Genomic DNA, 23,663 nt, shown 5'->3' with positions numbered 1-23,663 from the left:
CTTTCTGAGACCTGCACCCTGAATTCACACAGATTTCTGTCTGCATCTGGAAAGGATCTCTGCAGCTCTGGGGCTCAGCTCCCTGGCGAGCCCTGGGCACTTGGGAAGGAGGGCTGGTCCAAGGCTGTGTGCAGGCACTCAGGCCCGTTCTTGGAGCACAACCTCAGTGAGGCTGTCAATCACTAAGAAAGCTGGAGGAGGAGAAGCTGAGGCAAGATGACTAACTGTTGCCTCTGGGAAGCCAGAAGATCCAAACTTTAAAGAGCCAACAAAGCAGTGATTGTCAGGAAAACGCGCAGCCCACAGAAGGAACAGTGAAGAAAGAACACCAAAAACAGCCTGAGGAAACAAAAACAGGACCAGAAAATGCCCGGAAGAGACAAAAGAAGGGGCTGTGAGGGCGGCTTGCTTAGGTGGGCTGGTGTGTTGGCCAACATCTCTTCACCTGGATGAAGTCAACCGGGACCTGGTTCACCAACCTGGCCTAGAATGATCCCTTCCATATAGACAACGCAAGCCGCCCACACCAACCCAGAAGCCACCCAACTCCCCAGGTGTCTTGGGGGGGCATGTGACGTCCCTTTTGGCCCCAGGACCACCCACAGAGGGCCTAGCCATCAGGGGTGCTTTAGGGGTTGTTCAGTTCGTAACAACCCAAATGGACAGCCTGGGGTTATAGAAGAAAGGTTTTCGAAGCCCAGGACATTGTTTATGGTAAATGAAGCATTTAGTGGAAAACTGGTCCATCCAGGCCAGACTGAGGTACTGGGTGGTTAAAGCTGATGCACTGATTAGTTTGGGGACACAGAGGAAATGCTACAATGATTATAAACCACACTTCACAGACTAACATTAACACCGTGTAGAGTACATATGCCTTTTGCTGAAAAGAAAAAAGAAAATTCTATTTCCTATAACACCTAAATTTTAAAAATGCAAGAAACTGCTGAAGTTTTGAGAAAACAGAAGAACATCAGTATGTAAAGGGACCTTAAACAGAATTATGGTTTACAAACGACAAATGAAGCACGCATGAGCAGCTGATGCGGGGACAGAGGGGCGTCCCCCCATGTACATCGGCTCATGGGCTGAGAGGGACCACCACTGCACCAACGGGCGGCGGGAGGGAGGCCTGCCCAGCTTTAATGGGAAGCCTGCTGGCCTGTGCTCTTCACCCAGCCTTGTCATTTGAGTTAGGTGGACACTGTTGCTACATTTTATGAGTCACTATCTCTGGTCAATAAAGTACTTTCATTCTGCACATGTTTAGACTCCAAACTTGGTCCAGACAATTACGGCCAGTGACACAACCCACAGGCATCGAGAACCTGGTAGGTACAGGCGAGTCTCACTGGTTATGTTTTACAGTGATGTTAATTTAGCACGGGCTGTGTGCCCACACCATTCTTGACACCCTGCACGCTTCATCTTGCACAAACGCGTCTGGCTTTAATTACCTTTAGCTATGCTTGGGAAGGGGAAATAGGTGCAATTTTTAAGTTATGTAGAATTGAGGTAATTATTAAAAAGAGTTAAGGAACCCAATGGCTTATCCATAAACAGTAAATATTTATTTCTTATGTAGACATTTCTAAAAACCATGTAGAGATAAGGTGGTGGGGCTTCAATTCTGTGTGTGGAAGAAATGAATGCTTGGGAGTGCAACCGTCCAAGAAGGCACAGCAGCTCTCGTTGCCAGGACGGCAGTGCTGCTTTAAAAATCAGCCTGGTGCTCCATTTGCTGGCGAGGTGGGAAGCAGATTTTGATCCCACGTCCTAAAGACCAATATAATTTTTATCCCAAGTACCCCCGGTGCTTCCTGCAGTGGCTGGGACACAGGAGGTACACAAATACGTGTGCAGTGAAGCAGAAGAGACAGGAAACACAGTCCTGCTCCTTGAACCGCGGTGTCACAGCCTCCCTGCGAAGTGCACCCTGGTTTCCTGGGCGCCTCCTTCATCTGAGTGCTGCCGAGAACTTGCTCTCCGGCTCACAGTGCTCTGGCTCCAGAACGTTCACACCCACTCCTGGTGCCGGCCTGTTCTTCAAGTCTCTCACCACTTCTATTTACCTGAATTCCTGCGGCAAATCCTAACTCACTCAAATAAATTCACATGAGCATCATGCACACATTCCATTAAGCAGAAATGCAAATATCATAATATCTTCATGTCTGCAGATGACCATCGTAGCAGTTAACAATGTAAACACATGTGGCAGATGAGAGAAACAAGCGACCACAGCAACTCCTCCCAGACGCTCTTCTGGGTCTCCCAAAGGACTACTGCGCCTCTAAACATCCATAAGCCATCAAGAGCCAAAGTCAAGTTTAAAGAAGAAAGCAGCAGTCTGTGAGCAGATCCAAACCGTGCTACTATTTTATATGCTTGTTTATTCTTGCTTCACTCAATGGGAAAACGGAGCCCACATTATGGTGTGCCAGCACAATTTTAAACCATTCACCACTGCCAACACCTTCCGTTTGACACCCTGTTCTTTTAAGGTTAATTAGAATTCCAACAGGATACACATCAAGCACGCATTTCTAATTCATCAAATCTGAAGATCTTCCAAGCAAGGCAAATCTGATAGAAAGTGACCTTGGCCTCTTCAAATGATGCTATAAAGAGCGTTTCCCCCTAACTAAATCCTTGCTGCTGTTTTATTTCACAAATGTACCTCGAAAAACAGCATGTTAAGTGCAAAAAAACAGAGATTAAATACAGATTGACTGAAATACAACTTGAAGCAAACGCATAATTGAGACCCAATTTCGTCACGCTCCAGCAGGCAAGCGGGCTCTCAGCAGCCGGAACGAAGGGACAATGGGATATAACTCTGCTCAGCTCACCCGCACGGAGCAGCCTGATTCCAGGCAGCTGTAGACAAGCGACGTGTCCCGGACGAGGAGGTGAGCTGCGTCTTTGGGGAGCCTGCCAACCAGCTGCGTCAGCAACTGAGCAGGACCGCTCTCCCCTGCCGCCTTTTTAAAATAAATTATAGTGTGGACTTCTTTCACTTTAACGAAGCTTGTAAGGATCAGGAACACGACCTCTGATAACAAAGATAAAAGTCGAAACAAACAGATTCAAGCACTTGGCTTAGATGCCATTAATGCTCAACAGTCCGGTCCCTGTAACACAGGCCGACTTCAAATAGAGAGGCACAGCGTGGATCAGACCACACACACAGACACCCCTCAACTCAGGACACCACATGAATGAACCCACTAGCAGTAAGGTGGGCCCTGTGAAGTGTGCCTCATTGGTAAGACGGAATTTCGAGATTCTTGTAGTAGTAACAGGCACTAACATGACAGCCGGCCATGCGTGCCAGGCCCTGCAGGGATGCCATCTCATTTACCCAATAAAGCAGAGAGGATCCCTAACTCATCGACAAGAAGGCTCAGAAGAGCTGGACCATTTGCGCAGGGGCACATGGGGAGGAAGTGAGGAAGTCAGGATTAAAACCACCTGTGCTGGGCACCCAGCCCCTGTGCCACTCTCGGCCACCCGCCCTTGCCCTCCTTCCTCATGGGGCTCCACAGAGCCCAGGGACCTGCCCTGTCTACAGCCATGTGCACAGCGGAGCTGGTGGGACCTCAGCCCCAGGAGGGGAAGCCAATCCTGTGTCCCAAGCCCCTGGCCAAGCTGTGGCTGGTCCAGGCTCCAGACTGGGATGCAGCACTGGCCCCAGAGGTGTGAGGGGAAGTGTGTGAGGCTAGCCACGTCACGGTTTGCTCACCAACTTGGAACAGGAGCACAAGAGGAAGAAACCTTCCTTTCTCTGCTTTTGGGTACTATCACGAGGAAGTGATGCCTGAGGCCACGACATCTATCTTGAGACCTAGTGGGTGGCGCTGAGGGTGGCAGAGCAGGATGGATGAGTCTGCCTCCCTGAGGACAGAACAGAGCCACCTAGACAGCCACCCAGCCCACTCAGACTCCAGAGACACCGCTCACGTCCTTTGCGTGGGGCAGCCTATTACTTGCTGCCAAAGCCATAAGTGATACGGCGCTCTTTCCTCAGGGCCACACCACTCGGCACAGTTCCTGCCAACTGCCCCTGAGACTCACAGCTTGGCTCTACAGGGCGGCAGCCTGGAACTGGAGGAGCATCCGCAGCCCCGGGGCAGAGGGGATCTAAGGGGTCAGTGCTGCGTAAGCTTGGGACCCTGGTCTCTAGTTAACTGACTTTGTCAGAGAGTGAGAGGAATCCTCCACCCACAAGACCAGTCAGCCAGTCAGCCCACAGTTTATCTTTCAAGTACACCCCTATTAATTGTGTACCCCTGAGCAAGGAAACCTTGGAGCCTCAGGTTCCCCATTTATGTAACTCACCTCCTCACTGAGCTGTAGTAAGGACTAGATGAGATACCCTGTAATCACCTGACTCACCCCTGGCACACCACAGGCACTCGGCGAACACCTGGCACACACAGGCACTCAGCAAACCCCTGGCACACCACAGGCACTCAGGAACACCTGGCACACACAGGCACTCAGCGAACACCTGGCACATGGCAGGCACTCGAACACCTGGCACACCACACACACTCAGCGAACATTTGGCACACAGCGGGCACTCAGTGAACACCTGGCACACGGCAGGCACTCAGGGAACACCTGGCACACCACATGCACTCAGCGAACACTTGGCACAGCGGGCACTCAGGGAACACCTGGCACACAGCAGGCACTCAGTGAACACCTGGCACACGGCAGGCACTCAGGGAACACCTGGCACACGGCAGGCACTGGGCCTTTTCTTCTGGAGTAATTACATCCAAGACCAAACAACAACAACCAAACCCCCATGACACGGCCCAGCAGCCCAGAAAGGGCAGGGATGGAGCCTAAGAACACACTCTGACCCAGTCACTTCCTGGCCCTTTGACTCTGCCACTCTGCCCATAGATCAACCTCTCTAAGTCTCAAAATAGTAACCATGCCACCCACCTCGCAGGATCACTGTGAACTTTTCATAAGGCGACACGCCAAAAGCCCAGCGCTTGGTAGGCGCTTGGTAACCATGAAAACAAAAGTCTCAAGCATAAACTGCTCAGCTGTCGACAACTGAAGAGCACGCTGATTTGCTTCAGACAGCGCAGACACTCTCTAAACTGGACTCCAGCTAGCTGCCCAGCTAGACCAGCCAACACTCCATTTCCTCCGTAAGACAGCCCAAGGCGCCCGTCCCCAGAGAAGGCTGCTGTCCAGGCGTCAGGCCTGCCCGGCGGCCTGTGCTTACCAGGAATCTGCACACCTGTAACGGTCAACACACATTTTAATTAAATATTATGTAAACTAAAGAAGTGTGAGTGCAAAAAAAGTCACTCCTCGGAAAAGCACCTGCCTGGGAGAGGCTCACCAGAGGCAGACAGCTTCCAACCGTCTAGTCGGCCTGAGCAAGACACAAAACACGGAGGGGGCATTATTTCAATCCAGAAGGTACTCCACTCAGAATTCTTTGAAAGTCTCTTAGTTCTGCCTCCATTTGAAAAAAACAAATAGAAAAATCATAAATTGCGGCTGTGGTTTAAGCTAGAAAGACAATTTTGAACTCAAAGAAAAGTCCTTAGCCCTGCATCCAAAAAATGGTGAACAAACACATATATGTGTACGTCTATAACATAAAATACTTAATAGATATATTCCAGTTTGTTTGACTTTTTCCATGACTGGGTCCCAGTCACATGGCTGAAAGAGATAAAAGAGATTTCCAGGTTAAACATATCCCAAAGTACTTCAAGACACACAATACAAACAAACTAATTAGGCCCCTAATGTCCACGTTTTATATCATCAAAAGCATTACCCAAGCTTCCTATAGTTCTTTAATTTGTGAAAATGTCCTTCCTCTTCCCCTTCATGGAGTTCTGGACTGACACCAATCCTGTGCCCAAGGGCACCTCCTGAGAGCCAAGAGCAGAACAGCTTCCAGCCCCTTAACGTCAGCTCCGTAAAGAGAGTCCACGCTGGCCCCATTTACTAAGAATGTGTCCGGCACAGGGTAAGTCCATAAGAAATTCTGTGTACGCCCAAATATAAGGCAAGGGATTTAAAGAAAAATCATTCAGAAAAAAATTGGAATTGCCTTATATATGAGTAAAGCATATTTAAAAAGTACTCTTTGAATGACTCAATTTGTAACCCCAAAACCCCTTTAGAAAGACACGTTGCCCTGAAATACCCCGATCAATGCTAGTTAGGGGTGTTAAAAGGGTCACCTTGCTAAACCATAAAATAAAACAACCAACAATTTGGGCTGAGAAACTGAGCGCACGTTTAGCAACTGCAATGGACAGTATCATTAAAACACAGCTTCTTAAAGCTCACTTTAAGAAGCAACACATAACGACAAGGATGTGCCAACAGGCAAATGAAGGGACCAACAGTCCTAACCTTAGGCAGTGGGTACCTGTAACTTGGTTTAAAATTTCCAGGGGCAGCATCATTAATGGTTTTAAAACACGCCTCATCTCAAATGGCTCAGGTGAAAGCAGATCTGAGAGGCTCTGCTAACCCGATCAGAGGATTCCAAATGACTCTGGAGACGACCAAAACTCGGATGAAAAAAGACACAAGTGAAGAGTTTGGGAAAAAAATGTTTCATGAACTTCAAGTAGAACCAAATAGGAATGAATACATTTTATACACCATGCGTTCCCAATGCCTAACTGTAACTACATTTATAAACACTCTAACCAGATATTTGTTTACTTGCATACCTAAATAGTTTACATATCCCAATTGGCCCAAAAGAAGATTTGAGAGCCTCTCATTGGGAAAACAGAGGCTGTCTTCTATTTACAGTCACCTGCTATTAAGGCATAGATGGTATTTGCTGAATGGTAACATGAGTGCCCATCTATTAAACAACGTGCAGCAACAGCCGGCATTCAGCTTTGCTAAGAGGAGTCAAAGCAATTCGAATGGACAGTAAAGCACCAAGAGCCAATTTGGAAGTAATTTTCAGCTGACATCTTTGCCAGCCAAATTTAGAGTTGCTTAACGTGCAACACTCTATTACAACCCCTTTCCCTATTCCCACCTTGCCCCTGTCCCCCAGATGCTGCTGTAGGCCCTGAATGCTCTCACCCAGAGTGGTGGGACAAGTGCGGCATGCAGGTCTTCCGGATGCCCAGGAAGACCCACCACTATGAAAACTCAGTGGATACACAGCTGGATGATATTACCATCACCACCTCCACTCCTTCTTCCTCTCTGAAAATGATGTGAATATAATTCAGACTCCTTCCTAGACCCTGAACTTAGTCCTTATAAGGTGGGCCTGTGAAAAAAGGACTGAGGGTCACACTTAGTTAACACAACAAAAAGAAAGAAAATGTGTCTCAAGTCTCCTAAAGCACAGAGGGCATCAACATAGTCTGACAGTTACATGCGCCTCTAGAGAAAGTTAGCTACAACCCCAGACAACAGAAAGTCAATTCTTTGTCACTGTGCATCAGCACTCAACATTACAGAGTCAACCCCTCTGACAAATATTTTTAAATGCTACAAATGCCACTGAGTTCCAAGAGCTGCCTCAAGGCTACGGCCTTTCATGTTTCAGAGGTTACCGCCTGACCTCCTGATCAAATACTGTTCACCTGAGATGAACTGGGAGGCCACTGCAACACGTCGTTGTCAAAATGTCCTCATCTTTTACTAGAAGCATCATTCCAAAAATCATTTAATTCTCCGAGCAGGAGGAGGTAACCCACTTATTTTGCAAATAAAGACCTTTAATTATTATACCTTAGATAAACACAGCAAGGACAGGAAGGAAAAGCTTAAAAATCTGTAACAAAAACACACGTAACTGGATTTCATCACAATTAAAACCAAAGAAAAACTACTTAACTCTCCTTCAGCAGTGATCCCAAGTATAAACAGTCATTGACTCCTCTTGACTGTCCGTTCATCCTGATCCACAGCAAAACCCCGTTTGGCAGAGAACAGCAGTTAACTCAAGCTCAACATCCATGGGCTTAAGTTCCTAACCGCAGAGATGCTGCAGGACTGAGTGATTCAGACAGGAAAATTCTCCCAGCATATCAGTATTATACATGTTGGAAGGATTATCTAAACGATTTACGTACCACCAACTCCTCAAAGGGTCAAAAATAGACAAATAAGGTTGTGTTTTCTAAAATGAATGATAACTGCAATCGATCAACAATGTATTTTTTTTACCGTTCAATGGGGCTTTTCTACATGCAAAGAAAATGTAAAACACGAGTACCTTGTTTCTCACTTAAATCAGGGTCCCATGGGCTACCCCTCCCCCCCAATAACAGTTCCCAAGGTGGCAAAGGGTATGAGATGCCACATTCTAAGAAGCTTTTGAAACTAAATCACTGAAATCCTAAAGATAAGGTCTTTCAACTAAAACAGCAGCAGTGGACGCCACATGATGTCGGTCGCTGCATTAAAAAACTCAACTAAGGACCCACGCGGGAATGCAACCCCGCCCAGAAGCCCAAGAGAGGCCCAGGGCTTCCTGGCCGACCAAGTCCAGGGCCAACCACTCCTCCGGTCTCCAGCTGATTCCTTCCTTCCTGTAAACACAGTCTGTAATCAGTGTCCTTCCAACCTCCAGTCTCGCTCGCACTGCCTCTGCCCAATCCTCCTTTACCAGACACGGTGTTCCCAGCTATCAGACCTGGGAAACACTAAGCACCAACCCTACCCCAGGCCGGCCGCGAGTGTGCAGAAAACTAGTCTGGGGGTTCAAGGGAAAAAGACCTATTTCTGGGAAGAAGGGGGGCCCAGCAAACTTAAAAAGGCAAGGAAACACGTCGGGCCAGCAGAGGGACTGGAAGTGAGGAGGGGACAGAAAGACGTGCCCACCCCGCGGGAGAATGGGGTGTTGGTACACATACAGACAGGTGGCAAGGTTCCCTAGGACCACAGACCGCCACAAAGCAAGTGCACGTGGGGAAAAAAGGGATTCCAGAGGGAGAGGATGAAGGGGCAGCAGGTGCGGACAGGAAGTTCAGCGGGGAGGGGCCGGGATGAGGGAGACAAGGTGTCCAAGAGTTAACAAGTGAGACTTGAAGGATTACACTCACGAGTCCCTGAAAGAAAGCAAGTCGGAGAAAGAAGAGCAAGGCAAGGAGCACTGTGGAGCCACTTCTGGTCTACCCCCCCGCCATCACTGCCCCCACATCCACGCGTGTCCACACACAGCCCTCTGCGCTGCACCGGGAAGCAGACACCCACCTTTGCCACCGGCGCGCTCCTGGTGGTCGTCAGCTCGCGCAGGCTGGCGGTGGCGCTGCCCCCCGACCCGGAAAGGAAGACCGGAGAGCCAGGAGCGCTGCCCGCCGCGCTGCCCCCGCCATCCGCGAGCGCGGTGGCCGCCCCCGAGCCGGGGGCAGTGCGCGCGGGCGGGCTGCCGCCCGGGCTGGCGCCGGCGCGGGGCCGCTGGCGGATGCCGTCCAGCAGGCGCACCAGCAGGATGTTGGCCGGCAGCTCGTCCACGCCGCAGCCTACCAGGATGCGGCACTCGGGGCAGCGCAGCTCGTGGCGCGAGCACACGATGCTCTCCAGACAGCGGCGGCAGAAAGTGTGCTGGCACGGCAGCACCTTGGCCGTGGTGTCCAGGCGCTCCAGGCACACGGAGCACTCCAGCAAGTCCAGCAGCGACGACTCATCCATGTCCTCGCCTGCCGCCCGCCGCCGCCGCCGCCGCTCGCCCGGCCTGTCGTCGTCGCCCTCGCTCTGCGCAGCAGCGGCGGCCGCCTTGGACGCGCACAGCCAGGACGCTCCGAGCAGCATGGGGGAGGCGCCGGCGGCGGCCGCGCGCAGCTGCCTAGGTCCGGGGGCCGGCGCGGGGCCCGCCGCGAGCAGCGGGCACCAGGATTGCGGCCGGGCAGCCGCCGGAGAGCCGTGCTCCGCCGCGACTTCCTTCACCCAAGCTGGCGGCCCAAGGCTCCGGCCGCGGCGGTGCAAAGTGACGCGCCGACCCGCCTGCGTGGCAGGGACCGGAGTTCCGCGCCCCGCGAGCCAACTCGCGGCCAGCCGAGGCCACCCAGTCCTTCGGAGCGCGGCGCCCAAGGCTGCCGGCTACACCTGTCCCGCCGCGCGCCCGCCCCGCGCCAGGGTCCAGGGACGCGGCGAGCACCACACTCAGCGGGTTCTGCGCTGAGAGAGACGGCTCGCGACCCGGAGCCCCGCGGCAGGAAATGCGAGCAGCGGCCGGTCGGCCCCCAGCGGAGGCAGGGGCGCTGCGTGCGCGCTACCCCGCGGCGCCTCCATGCGCCCTGGGCCTGCCCGCTAGTCGCTGCCCCCAGGCGGGTTCAGCCAGACCCCTCCTCCTCCTCCTCGGCCGCGAGCACGTGCGCGGGGAGCGCGCGGAGGTCACGGTCACTGCGGGGCGCAGGAAAGGAGATGCCGCGCCCGCTGGAGCTCCCTTTGCCTGGGCCAACGCTGGCGACTAGTCCTGCCCCTTAGGACACCTTCAGGGCTCCGAAGCACTCTGAGCGCGCCCTCCTGCGCAGGCTCGGCCCTGTCCCCTCCAGGTGCTCTGAGTCTTCCCTTCGGCTCTCGGTGAGCCTCCGCGAGGGGTGTTCCCCCCCGACACTGCCGCGGAGGAAAGTTTGGGCGGTGCTATCCCGACAGCCTTCCTCGCCAGCGCCGGCAAGCAGCTTGGGGACATAGCCAACGCCACGGCAGATCCTCGACGACTCCCCAGAGTGCTCCCGCTCCGGTCTCCTTTCGAGGCGGCGCGAAGAACCTCGGAGCTGCGGGTGTGGGTACAGGGTGGCCCCGCGAGGCAGGAGGGGGAGGCGCTCGGATTGGCGGGGGCGCCCCGGGGCGGCTCGTGCTCCTCCCGGCGGCAGCCCCGCTCCCCGGAGTCTGGGTCGGGGGCTGCCCACTGCCCGCCGCCCCGCACCCTCGCGCGGGCACCCGACTCCGCGCCGCGCCCTTGCCGGCGCAGTGCGGGGGACTCCAGCTCCCACGGCGGCGCGGCCTCGCGAATCCCGCTCCAGTGTCTCCTCGGGAGGCGCAGAGGCAGGGGAATTCGCGCTCTCCTTCCCGACACCCCGGCTTCTGGGAGCGTCACAGCAACGGAAGTACGTACTGAGGACCGGGAGCCGCAGGGAAGTTTGGCGGTGGGCTGGGGTCGACCGCGAGGATTCCCTGCCGCGCGCTGCCCCCTCGTGGCCGCCGTGTTCCCAGCGCTCCGGTTCCTCGTCCCCGCCCTGCACAAACCCTGGTCCTGGGCCAGACGCTGCAGGGCCGTGCGTTCTTGCCGGGGCTGACGTCAGAAGAGGCGGTAAGGGCCCGGCGACCGGACAGGCTAACCTGTGCTTTGTGAAGTAAAGTGTAACTTTTTTGACTTTTCAGGGAGGAAGTAATATTTGTTGAGGCTTAAATGCCAAGAACATGCCTATGCATTATTTTATTTAATCTTCTAAACGGTCCTGTGAGATTATTCTAACCGCACTTTACATGTAAGGAAGATGAGGCTTGTAATTGTGACGTCATTGACGCTGAATGTTGTTAATTTCTGTCTGCAGAATCTGACGCATAGAAAACATCGCATTCCCTTAAAATATGAGCTTCTGTAATGTTACACTGTAATATTCCTGGTGCCTAGGGCAGTGCCTGGCACACAGTAGGTGCTCAATAAATGTTTGTTGAATTAATGAAAAACAGGTCTCCGGATGGATCATCACCCAGCAGTGATCTGAGCGCAGGCAGAGCTTAGCATCTCAGGTCCAGGTAGCCTGAGCTCCCAGCAGGGGGCCAGTGCCTGGAAACCTCATCCTGGGGGCAGTGGGGTGCTTTGCCATGCCGACCTGCTTCGTGGAATCTCTCACTAGTGCGGATTTCTGCGTGTACTGTTCATTTCAGCGCTGGCAACCGTTTGAGATGGAAGGCTCACTGGAACCTGGGAGCAGGCTTCCCAGGAGGACCAGAGGAAGGGCATGCACATCACAGTGCACAGAAGCAGCTTCACGTTATCCTCCTTTTACTCTTTGACCCCTGCTAGGGGGGTCAACAAAGGACACTTTTCAAGAGGACCCAGAAAGCTTGATCCAAAAGAAGGCGGCATGGACGCAGAACACAAGGGAGAGCGTGAAGGGGCGCCCTCAGATACTGGGAAGGCTCGCAGAGGCAGGGGCTGCCTGTGATGACATGCCCTGGGTGCTTTTGGTTGTGAGCAACAGAAACCAGCTCTCGCTGGGTTCTAAAAGGAGCAGAAAAGATTATGAGAATCAGAGGCACCTCACAGGACCCCAGACTAAGAGCTGGGCCAGATGACTGTAGGTGGGACCCCACGTGTCTGGCTCTCCAGCCTTCTCTGTACGATGACATGCTCCTTCCCTCTCTTGTACCACTGCCTCTACTTCTCAGCCCACAGGATAGGACATGCAGCCAAAGCTCCAGAAGTATTTCGTCTGGTGGCTTCAGCCACCGACAAAGGACACTCATCTGACACTGTCCTATTGGGAAGTTTTAAACCCCTATCGCCTAGCTTGGCCCAGGTGGTCACTCTCTGGACCAGTGTGTGCTGGCACAGGAGCAGATCATCTGAAACCTGGCAGCAGCCTCAGGAGTCACACACAAGGAGAAGTGAGAGTTTCTGGAACAAGTGGCATGCTAGGTGGACAGACCAATAGCTGCCCATGCCAGGGGCCCAGACACACGCCTCTGCCCTCAGCTTCCTCTTTATGATGCACAATCCAGGCCACCCGCGCGCAGACGCAGGCTGTTGAACCCACCTTCCTCAGACCTCCCCTGCTCCCCCTCTACCCCTTTAGCCCTGCCTTAACCACCTCCCACAGCACAGGCAGGCCGCACCTCAAACGAGTCGGAGGCGGGCTGCACGTGGAAACTGATGACAAGCGGTAGGCTAAGCGGCAGAGGGTGCTGGGGACTGCAGCGACCTGGCCTGCGCCTGGCAAAGGGCGTGGCTGCTACTCAGCCCCAGCCGGTCACGCCTCGCTGTGAGGAAATGAGGGCCTAGGATCGCCAGATTGGTCCACCTCTCCAGAGAAGTTGGAAGGCCTGCTTTTCATGTGAGATATCCCGATGTTCCACAGTTGGCAACCAATTTGGTTCTCAAAAAAACACCATGATAACCAAACAAAGTGAATGCGTGGCCAAATTGGCCCATAGGCCACCAGTTTGAAATTTCTGGTTGAAGCAGCCAAGTAAAATGTACTACAGTATAAAGGAATTTAAGGGTGTGAACTAAATAGGTGAAGTATTACAAATACAGTTTTATGTTACTCAGTTAAGGTTGCACATGTTCAAAAAGCCAATTATATAAGCAAATGATTGAGAAGACCTGGCTTAATGTCCATTCATATGAAAAGATCTTGGGAATGCAGTCGACCACAAAAGTAATATGAGCCAACATGAGTCATCAATGTAGTATGGCTGCCTGGAAAAGGAATGAGGTCTTATGAAGAGCTCACGGAAGTGAAGGGTCAGGATATGGAAAGAAATGACCCCTTTGTACCTCGGGCTTGTCAGACCTCATTACTTTCAATCACGGGAACAGGGTGGCAAGGGATCTAGAAGGCTTGTCCCTGAATTTAGGATAAAGGAAGAGCATCTGTCCAAAGAGAAAGATCAGAGGAAATAGGATAGGGTGACTGTGTCAGGTTTTTGGCTGCCCAAGGTCTGAACTCCTTCTTAGATTTGGGAGATTCTTTGCTTGGTGGAAGTCAGATATTCGTTTTTCCAGCTAGTGTGCGGGAAAGTGACTCAGGCTTAGTCAGTCAAAAGCTGCTCCTCACCGCCCCTTGCCCTGAGGGGTGGAGGGAGTGAGGCAGATGCAGCATCGTGGCGCTCCAGCTGCAGGGGCAGGTGGCGGAGGCTGGCGGGGCCAGCAGCAGCAGCACCCAGAGTCTGGGGCTGGCCAGCTGGTGTCTCGGGACAAGGGGTGACTGTCATTCCAGACCAGCCAGGGCACAATTGGGGTGGTGAGCCTGGGCTGTGGCCTGCACCACTTTGCCAGCCTTCCTGGTGATCCTGTGGGTTTCCCAGTTTTATTTAATTAGTTCCTATTTTGTTAAATCAGCCAGAGTCAGTTTCTGCTGTTTCAACAGGGATCCTTAATTGATACACATTATTTATTATTAATCAGACACCAGTGAAGGCCCTCAATGTGAGCCAGTTGTCACTGTCTGCTCTTGGCCTTCCTGCTGGAAAAGTGTCCAGGTGAGCCACTCAGAGCACTGTTCAGTCATTCACAAATAGTTTCTGAGTGTGTTCTCCAGCCTCAGGCAGTGGGTGAGAGCAGAGCCTCCTGACCACAACAGGCAGTGTGACGTCGTGAGTGGAGCCTGTCTCCAGGGCTGCAGGAACCCCAGCTGGGCTAACTTAGCAAGTGACATGACGTCTGCGAACCTCAGTTACATCTTCTGCAAACTGGAAGATGAAAATATTTCATCTCCTTAGAGCTTGAGGCCCTTGAATCTCTAAGATTGAATAACACGTTGGAAGAGTATATTTGGTTTGCCTTGTTATTCGGGGGAAAACTAAAATGAATTAAAGTGACAGGGAGGCAGGTTTCAGCTCAGCATAGAGAAGGGCTTTTTAATAGGCTGAGTTGTCAGCATCAGCAGTCTTGTGAAGGAGGAGCCCCCCTCACTGAAAGATTTCAAGCACAAATTATGTCTGTAAAGAATCTCTTAAAAGAGATCAATTTTTATTTCTTCTACCCTTTCCACAAAGCACCTCTCTAGTGGACGTAGGGTGCTGGTCAGGCCAGCTTCCCTTCCTTTGGGGAGCCTCCGCATCCCCAGTCCACATGGCCCTTGCAGATAGCCAGTGCCTGCACCTGTGTCCCCGACAGGCCTTGTGGCCTATGCTGGCCCATCAGAGTCATTCACCCTTGAGATGAGCAGTTCAGGGCAGGCACGTAACTGAGCAGCACCAGTGAGCTTCTAACCTGAAATTTGGTATATAATGAGGTATAGACATTAACAGGGAGGAAGTTCTCTCTTCCTTTCAGATTCCAAGCCTTAAAGATGTAGACTCTGGGCGCCAGCCTGTTCGCGTAGTGGTTGAGTGCGTGCGCTCCGCTGCGGTGGCCCGGGGTTCACAGGTTTGGGTCCCAGGCACGGACCTGTGCCCCGCTTGTGAGGCCATACTGTGGCGGCGTCCCATGTAGAGTGGAGAAAGATCGGCACAGATGTTAGCCCAGGGCCAGTCTTCCTCAGCAAAATGAGGAGGACTGGCAACAAATGTTACCTCAGGGCTGATCTTCCTCACACACACACACACAAAAAGATGTAGACCCTGGGGTTTCAGTGGCCATCTTTCCTGCCATGGTGAGAAGGCCTGCTAGAACGTAGGTAAGTGCAGAAGAGAAAGGAGAGAGGGGTTGGGGGAGAGAGAGGGAGGGAGGAGGAGGAGGAGGAGGGGGAGGAGGAGGAGGGGGAGGGGGAGGAGGAGGAGGGGGAGGAGGAGGAGGGGAGGGAGGAGGAGGAGGGGAGGAGGGGAGGAGGGGAGGGGAGGAGGGGAGGGGGGGGAGGGAGGAGGAGGAGGGGGAGGAGGAGGGGGGAGGAGGAGGGGGGGAGGAGGAGGAGGAGGAGGCAAGAGAGAGCCTTGATGACATCATTGACCGTTTGAGTCCATGGAGGAAGCTGTGTCTATAGCATTCATGAGCCATTGTAATCTCACTTTTGCTGAAGCTATTTTGAGGTGGGTTTCTGTCACTTTCAACCAAAAGAATTTCAACAAAAGCACACCTTCCTGTGGGTGCCCTGACCTTATCATTTCCCTGGGTACCCAAGTTTAAAACAGAAGCACACCTTTAAGCCTTCCCCAACCTCAGTCCCTCATATGTATCTAGTTGCCAATTTTTGCAGTTTTCCAACGTCGTCATAGACATGTCCCCCAAGTGTCTCCCATTTCCATTTCCACTGCCACCAATTCTACCTCTCACTGTCTCTAACTGGACCCTGGCTCCTCCATCCTCGGCCTCTCCTCCGCCCATCCGTCTACACTGTGGAGCCAGCTTTGCTCCCCAACTCACGGGGCTGCCGCCTCCCCTCTAGCCATTTCTCCCTCAGCTGTGACTCTTCTTCATCTTCCAGGCTTTTTCCCAGACCCGCCCCTTACTTGCCCGCCTCTGTGTGTAAACTCGTCCTGCATCTTTCTGCTCCTTTTGACACCCCATCTATCTCACAGACCCCCTCCTCCAGGAAACCTTTCCTGATTGCTCTCTTTTGAATTGACTTGGCTCTTTTTTCCTACCTCTTTCGCATTCTGCCTTACCTTATATTTGTTTTGTAATGTAATGTAGTCTCTCCCAGCCCACTAACTCCTCAGGGGCAGACTATGTTTTATTGGTCCTTAAGACCTGTCAGGAAATGTCTTGAGCATAGCAGGCATTTCATAAACATCTGCAGAGTTAGGCTAAACTGAATTTGAAGAGGCTGAACTGGTTGACCTCTAAGTTCCCTTTCACTCCAAGACTGCATGAGATCATCATAAATGCTTCTGAGCATCTGAGATCTGGACTTTCTATTGCACTTTCTTTTCATAAAAAGGAATGAAGCTCTCAAAGTTAATTTCACATAGTATGCACTGTGTGTGTGGGTGTGAGGCAATAATAGCTATGGTAGTCACAGTTTCCAGTACTTATCATGGCTGCATCTGTCACGGCTAGAGAGATGGTGGGAGGAAGCCTCAGCCACCATGCCATCCACAGGCCTGGGACTTTCCCGGCAAATGCCTCACATTTGCCATCAGTTCTCTCTCCTCTGCGAAGCACGTGGACTTCTCTTCACTCAACATCTGCCCCACCAAATCCTTAGCTATCATTCCACTCTCTTGAGCAAGCCCCCTGGTATAATTAGCCCTTCAAGTCCGTTACCCATATTTGTGAGCACCCATTCGGTTTGTAGGGTGCTGTCCCAGGCCTCAGAGAATCAGCAGGTAGAAAGTTCACAGCCCACCTTCAGGATGTGCAGTCTGTCTGTGACGCTAGGCCAGCTGCTGAAACACGTCACCAGGAAGGACAAAAGGAGAGAGTGAGCCAGGAGCACTCCAGGGAGGAGGTGCTGCAGCCTCGGGGATGGGCTGGACTGACCTGGGCTGCAGGAGGGAGAGGACCCCAGGGCAGAGGGAAGAGCACGTGCAAGCTCGTGGAGTGAGAACCAGCTGGGCGCTCAGTCGTAGGCCCTCCGTGTGGATCATGTAGTCCTCCACACACCCTCTGAGGATAAGGAGAGAGAGGTTACGGCCCTTGCCCAGGGTCACACAGCTGCTCAGTGGAAGAGCCGGGATTTGCTTCCAGAGGGTGGAACTCCAGAGTCTATTTTATATCGACAAACTCCCGGAGCTGATGGACAAGGTGAGAGCTAAAAATGCACACTTGAAGTCATCAGCTTATAGGCAGTAGGCAGCCGCAGGGAGTAGATGCTTTCATCCGTGGAGAAGAGGAAAGGAAGCTTTCCTAGGCAGAGCCCTGCAGAGCACAGCACTTCAGGGCGCGGAGAAGCAACAGTGAAGACTGAGACGGAATGGCCGCAAGGGTCGGAAAAGAACTAGAGAGGGTCACCTCACTGGTTGGCACACAACAGAGAGGCGAGTGTGAGGGTATGACTGACTCAGAGCCATGGCTGATACCAGCAGCGTCAACCTGCAGGCCTCTGGACAGCCACGCACAGTCACGACCGTCTCTGGGGGCGCCTCCCCATGCAGCTTGCTGCATCTCCCAGCTGTGTGCTGCGGAACCGGGATAGTGGCCACAGAGTCAACCCGCCATGGGGTCAGGCTTCTTCCTGCCATGACCACTTCACTGTCTTTGTGCAAGTGACCTCGGCCACCAATTTAAAGTGAGATGAGTTATGGGGCTGGCCCCGTGGCGTAGCGGTTAAGTGAGTGCGCTCCATGGCTGGCGGCCCGGGTTCGGATCCCAGGCGTGCACCGATGTACCACTTGTCAGGCCGTGCTGTGGCGGCGTCCCATATAAAGTAGAGGAAGATAGGCACAGATGTTAGCCCAGGGCCAGTCTTCCTCAGCAAAAAAAGAGGAGGATTCACGTGAATGTTAGCTCAGGGCTGATCTTCCTCAGACACAAAAAAAATAAAAAAAAATAAATAAAGTGAGATGAGTTAAACCTGCCTTGCCGTTGTGATAGAGGCTTCAGTGGGACAATGCGAGTGGGTGGAGGCTGTCATAGCCCTGCCTACGTGCTCTCGGCCCTTCTTGCCCAGCTCGTGCCCTGCGCTGGTGGCCTCGGAACTTGGGAGCTTTCTCTGGCCGCCCAGAGCCTGCTCTGACACCAGAGCCATCCTCAACACTGCCAAAGGACAGCTCACTGCCCCCTTGGGAAGGAGAGCTCTACCCTGGTTCCCTGAGCCCCCGCAGGGCTGAGCTTCACTTGCCCACAATGGAACCCTGTTGGCTGACTTCCCCTCTCTGCTCACTTTCCTATGCCCAGCAGATGTCTCCTAGGATTCCCTCCCAAATAAACCACCTGCCCTTGAGATAGGCAGGAAGCTAGATATGAACTGGGAGCAAGGTCACTCCACCAGGTGCAGCGTCCTATTGCCTGGCAGCAGCTCTTCAGATGTGCAACATTCCCTCCGACCCTGACTGAGAGTAGCCCCAAGCCTCATTATACCCTCATTTGCATTGCGGTTTTGACCCCCCTTTCGGGGGATCACTACCATGACAGTTCCGGAGATGCCTATGTAAGGAAAAAATCTCCCCCTCTCGACATGGGGGTGGAGACAATGCCCTGATTGGCACACGTTCAAGACCTTCACCCACCCCCAGGACCCGACCTTCCAAAGCCACTAACCACCACAATTTCGGTGCAGTTGCTCCCCCTCAAGCCTGCCCACCCCTCCCCTTGGGGCTGTACTTTCGCTTTGCTAATAAATCCTCCTCTGTTAAAACTTCTGCTGACTGTCCACTCTCAAATTCTTATGTGTCTGTGGACCAAGAACCTGGGACCTCACCGCTGAGATCCAACTGGTGCAGGTAACACCCTCAAATCTTTCTCTTTGGATCTGCTTCTGGGGAAACCCAAACCAGAGCAGTGTGCAGTACACCGAGCAGAGAGGGCACTTGATACATGTGAACCCCCTTCACTGAAAGTGTGTCCCCTCCCAGTTTCCTCAGAACTATCTCGGTTCTTTTCCTGTTGACTTTGTCCCTCTCTCCCATGCAACAGAGACACTTTGTCTCCCTCTCCTGGATCTAGGCTCCTTGAGTAACCAGATTCAAGTTTGTATCCTCCCCACCAGCAAGCACGGCACTTTACACACAGCAGGTATTCAGTAAACGCTGTTGGAGACACACATGAAAAAAGAAACACCTCCTTGGTCGCTGGTTAGATACAGGAGGGAAGAGAGCAGGAGGAATCATGGATAACCTCGACCTAAAAGGGGAGTCCAGAGGGACCAACGTTAGGGGCCAGGCAGCAAGTTTTAATGTAAGCACAGGAGTTTGACGTGCTGGCAGGCCAGGGAGGTGCAGCTGTCTGGAAGCTAGGGATGTGATTCAAACAGAGCTCGAGGAAGATCAGAGCTAGGGATGTGAATGTGGGAGTCATTTTCCTGGAGGTGATGGATGAAGCCGCGGGTGAGAAGAATAAGTACAGTTCCTGCAGGGAAGAATCTTCCCCACTTCTCACTGGAGGACAGGGAAGGAGCCTGCGGCGGGGGCTCATCAGTCACTTACAGTTACTCATAACACTTTCCAGCTGCAGCTTGCAAAAGCCTTTACAGATGTGATTTAGTGCTGCTCCAGTGTTACCATTCCCATTGCCGAGAGGGTGACAGGGGAACATTCTTAAGCTTGCAAAATATATGCCATGCATTTATTTCATTTTTGAAGCTGTTGTTCCAGATAATTACGATGTAAATATCATTAGTTCAAGGGCAGGGTATGTTGTTGCTCTACCAAAGCTTACTTTTGTCTTTAAATATTGAGACGCCTGGACCTGCTGAGGCAGAACTTGAACTACTTTCTATCCTGAGTCAACTGCCCCATGTGAGTTGGCGCCCTCTTGACTGTGTAGGTGAGGATGCGCGGTGCCCTCGGGCAGGGCTTCTCTGTGCTGGGAGGAAATATCTGAGTGTTCCCTTTGGTTTTGGACAGGTGAGACAGGTAGGTATCTGCTGCCCAGGGCAAAGTCAATAGGACCATTTTTGTGACTTGACAAAAGCCACCCCTCCCTGAACCTCTTGGTATATAGAGCTGAGAGGCATGAGTGAGTTTCCACAGTCTCCTCCGCCCTTTACCAAGATGCTTTTTTGACTGAAGTGTGCTGGAATGAGAGGCCACCCACCCAGAGCACAAGTGGTTACTCATCCACAGAGAAGCACCGTTGGTCTGATGACGCAGGTCTTGGTGGTCGTGGGACGGCTGACCCAACTGAGCGTGTGGCTGAGGCTGGAAGACCTTCCCCACCCAATATCCTGTGGGACAACGTGCGAGGGTAATTTCAAGAGACGCCACCTGGAGAGTCCTGCTGGCTGACGGCAGCCTGAGGGGAGGGACTGGCACCTGGAATGTCTCGTGATCATCCACCACTGCCCTGGTTGTAACAGAGTGAGCCCAGAGCCCTGGCAGGGGTGGTCATGCCAGGCGAGCATACACTGGGGTCCTCCCCCTTCTGTCACAGACAAGCAGTGGCAGGGTGACTGCCACTCTGCAGGATGGCTGGGGCCAGCAGGGCCACCATGAGGAGCAAGGGCAGCAGGTGCCAGGGGCCTGGAGCGGGCCCTCACACCCCCCAGTTCCCACCTTGCATGCCTTGGAAACAGAGCTGCCCCTCCAGAGGGGGTAATTCTCAGAGAGTGCAGAAGGAGGTCCCAAGACAAGCCTCTGCACTTCTCTTGATCTGATGGGAACGGGGCCGTGGGGGGGGCTTGGGGGAGGGCCGGCTTCAGTGATTCTTTGAAGCATGAACGACGTTTTGAACATGAATTTGTTCAAACGATGGAACAGGTCATTCAATGAAATGAATAAATCACTATTTCTTCAACTGTAAAGCAGTGAACATTTCACCCTGATGAGGTTGCTCCTCATTAACGGCTGCAGTTTCCATAGCACTGGGACAAATATATTTCAAATTCTTTTTTGGGTATTAAAAATAATCCTGCAGTTGTCTGTTTTCTTTCACAGTCTTCAAAAGAATTATAATAAATTCTCTCCTCCAATTTGGAGACATAGCACACTTTATTTTAGTTTGGCTCGAGATCTTGAAAAATACTTAAACCCACATGCATGGTACAGTTATTAAGCTAAAGCACTGCCCTGGTGATACGTTAACACAATTAAGAAAACCCTGTATTTAAATCACAGTCATAAGCAAAATGAATTAAAATTGAATATAAAAAAAGCTTCCAGAATAATCACACCATAATTGACATTGAATAATATTTAATATCTGAATTCATGTCTTGGCAGAAGTACATCCTAAATCACCCAAGAGGAGATTGTCAGTTATAAATAATACTGATGTGTTTTCTCTAAAAATGTGAAATACTTTATGAGAGATATAGAGCTAAAGAAGAATAATCAATCTCATGAGAAAGAGTAATGGACTCTTTTCATGGATAAGATACTCGCCTCCTTCTGAGGAAAGATGAGAATTGTGAATGGTGAAGCCAAGAGTTGTGTTTATTCTGAGCTGTGGGGAAACACATAGACCCTTCTAGAAAATGCATACCGAAAGTTTGTATGTGCCTCGATGAACATCACTTCCAGAGATTCCAGGGCTGACACACCGTTCTCAGCATTTCCTCAGATCTACCATTGAAAGAAGTGTCTTACACAGTCTTTGAAAAGCCAGGTCGCAGCCTCGTGTGTGCCTAGGATGATGCTTCCCAGAGGAGATTTGCGAAGGCAGCAGAGGGGATTCAGTTACAAAATCAAATTTGAAATGTCCCCTTCTTGAGCCTTCACGCCTCCCGTCAACACTCCTACAGCACGGTGGCCACACACCTCTGCATGGACATTGCCAGTGACCAACAGAATCCACCTTCCAGGAACTTTTACCTGTCTTCCCTTCTCCAAGCACCTGGGAATGAATGTGGTCCCTGACCACCTGACTGTGCAAGTACTTGAAATCGTGACTTTTTTGGTTTCCTTTGCGGGGAAATCATCTGGTGGGCCTGGTGTGAACTCTGTTGCCATGCTTGTCTTACTCACCCAGAACAGGAAAGGCATATGTAGGTTTGTCATAGGATGTCACAGGGAAATGTTCCAGTTATCTATTGTCAAGTGAAAAACCACCCCAAAATGTAACGGCTTACAGCAATAGCACTATCTATTCTGTTCACACATCTGTCATTGGGTCAGAGCATGTCCCTCCTCCGCTCATCTTGAAGGTGGGACCTGGAGTCATAGGAAGGCCCACGGGCCTGGCTGATTTTGGCTGGGGCTGTCAGCCAGAGCACCTACATGTGGCCTCTCCATGTGGCCTGGGTCCCAAGGGTGAGTGTCCCCAGAAAGCGAGCCAGGCGGAAGGCTCATTACCTCAGAAGTCACCCAGGATTGCTTCCACTGCATTCCATTCATCCAGGCAGTCACCGGCAATAGTCACAAGAGCTCATCGAGGTGAAAGAGCTGGAGAAATACACTCTACCTTTTGATGGAGGAGTGGCAAGCTCCTAGAAGAACGTATGGGATTGAAAATATTGCTGTACCTTTTATTGGGAAAATCTCCCAATTACTTCTCACAAATACAGTGAGTTTGTAGCCTCATTTTATGCCTTAACACAATAAAAGTTTATTTCTGACTCATGTCCACCGTGGCTATCCCTATTGGCAGGGTGATGATGCGGAGGGTGATGCAGGGTCCCCCCTTCTGTCGTGCCGCTCTGCCCTGCTGCAGGGCTTGGAGCCCTCTGCCTCCAGCCAGAGGACTGTGCCTGAGTGACACACATCCCCTCCACTCTCATGCACTGGTGTGAACTAGTCACCTGAGCTCACCTAATGCAAGAGGGCGTGGATAGCTGCCTCCCACGACAACTCCACACCATGGAAGAAGAAACCTGAACTTTTAATGACCAGCCAACTGGCTCTGACACAGTCAGACTGCAAATGGAACTCTTGCATTGGCCAAGAGATTGGGCCAATTATCTTCAAGGTCCCTACAACTCTAAGAGTCTATAATTCTCACAATAGTATATTTAAATTTTCAACATTGCCAAGACAGGGGTAGGGAGGATATCTCACTCAGTGTTATTTTGGTGGATGATGATATTCATTTCCCTTGTGGCTCTGGAGTATGGCTGGGAAGGGAACCTTCATACCCTGACCATCTCCAAGTGCCGTGGATAAGTGATCACAAGATTAAGGACATGGATATCTTGGAATCTGCCAAGTCCCATTGATGGTAAACGCCTTCTGCCTGTGTTAGTGGTTCAGAGTCAGTCAGGCCGACATCCTAACCCCATTGCCCCTGGAGCAGTCCCACCAGTCACAGAGCTATTGCTACTTGCCAGGAAGGTAAGCAATGAATCCTGCTTACCAAGTACCCCAAGAGGATAGATACCCAGGCATTATTGGGCAAGTAGGATTTCATTTATAACCCACTCTATGCCTGTTGTACAAAAATGCCCGTGTGTATCAATTCCAGCAGCCTTCCTTCACCTCCCCACACTTTGTCGCAGGCAAGACTCAGAGACAGAAGGGAGGCAGAGGAAGGGACCATCCTGGGA

At 51.9% G+C, this 23,663-nt stretch overlaps 1 protein-coding gene across 3 annotated transcripts in view; it reads right to left on the bottom strand.

The window, feature by feature from the left end:
• The window catches only part of SH3RF3 (SH3 domain containing ring finger 3), a 384,655-nt gene extending 374,869 nt beyond the window's left edge, over positions 1 to 9,786 (bottom strand). For all 3 annotated transcript variants that reach the window (XR_015550333.1, XM_087426348.1, XM_087426349.1), the window contains exon 1: positions 9,229 to 9,786. Coding sequence is in view for 2 of the 3 variants with exons in the window: in XM_087426348.1 (XP_087282474.1) it covers positions 9,229 to 9,786 (558 nt within the window). In the remaining variant the exon portion in view is untranslated. The remainder of the gene's footprint in view (positions 1 to 9,228) is intronic.
• Between the last annotated feature and the right edge of the window lie 13,877 nt (positions 9,787 to 23,663).

Source organism: Ceratotherium simum, chromosome 40, assembly GCF_057802395.1.
Source record: "Ceratotherium simum simum isolate JZ-2026a chromosome 40, ASM5780239v1, whole genome shotgun sequence".
Classification (NCBI taxonomy): Eukaryota; Metazoa; Chordata; class Mammalia; order Perissodactyla; family Rhinocerotidae; genus Ceratotherium; species Ceratotherium simum.
This window is presented reverse-complemented; position numbering and strand designations above follow the sequence as displayed.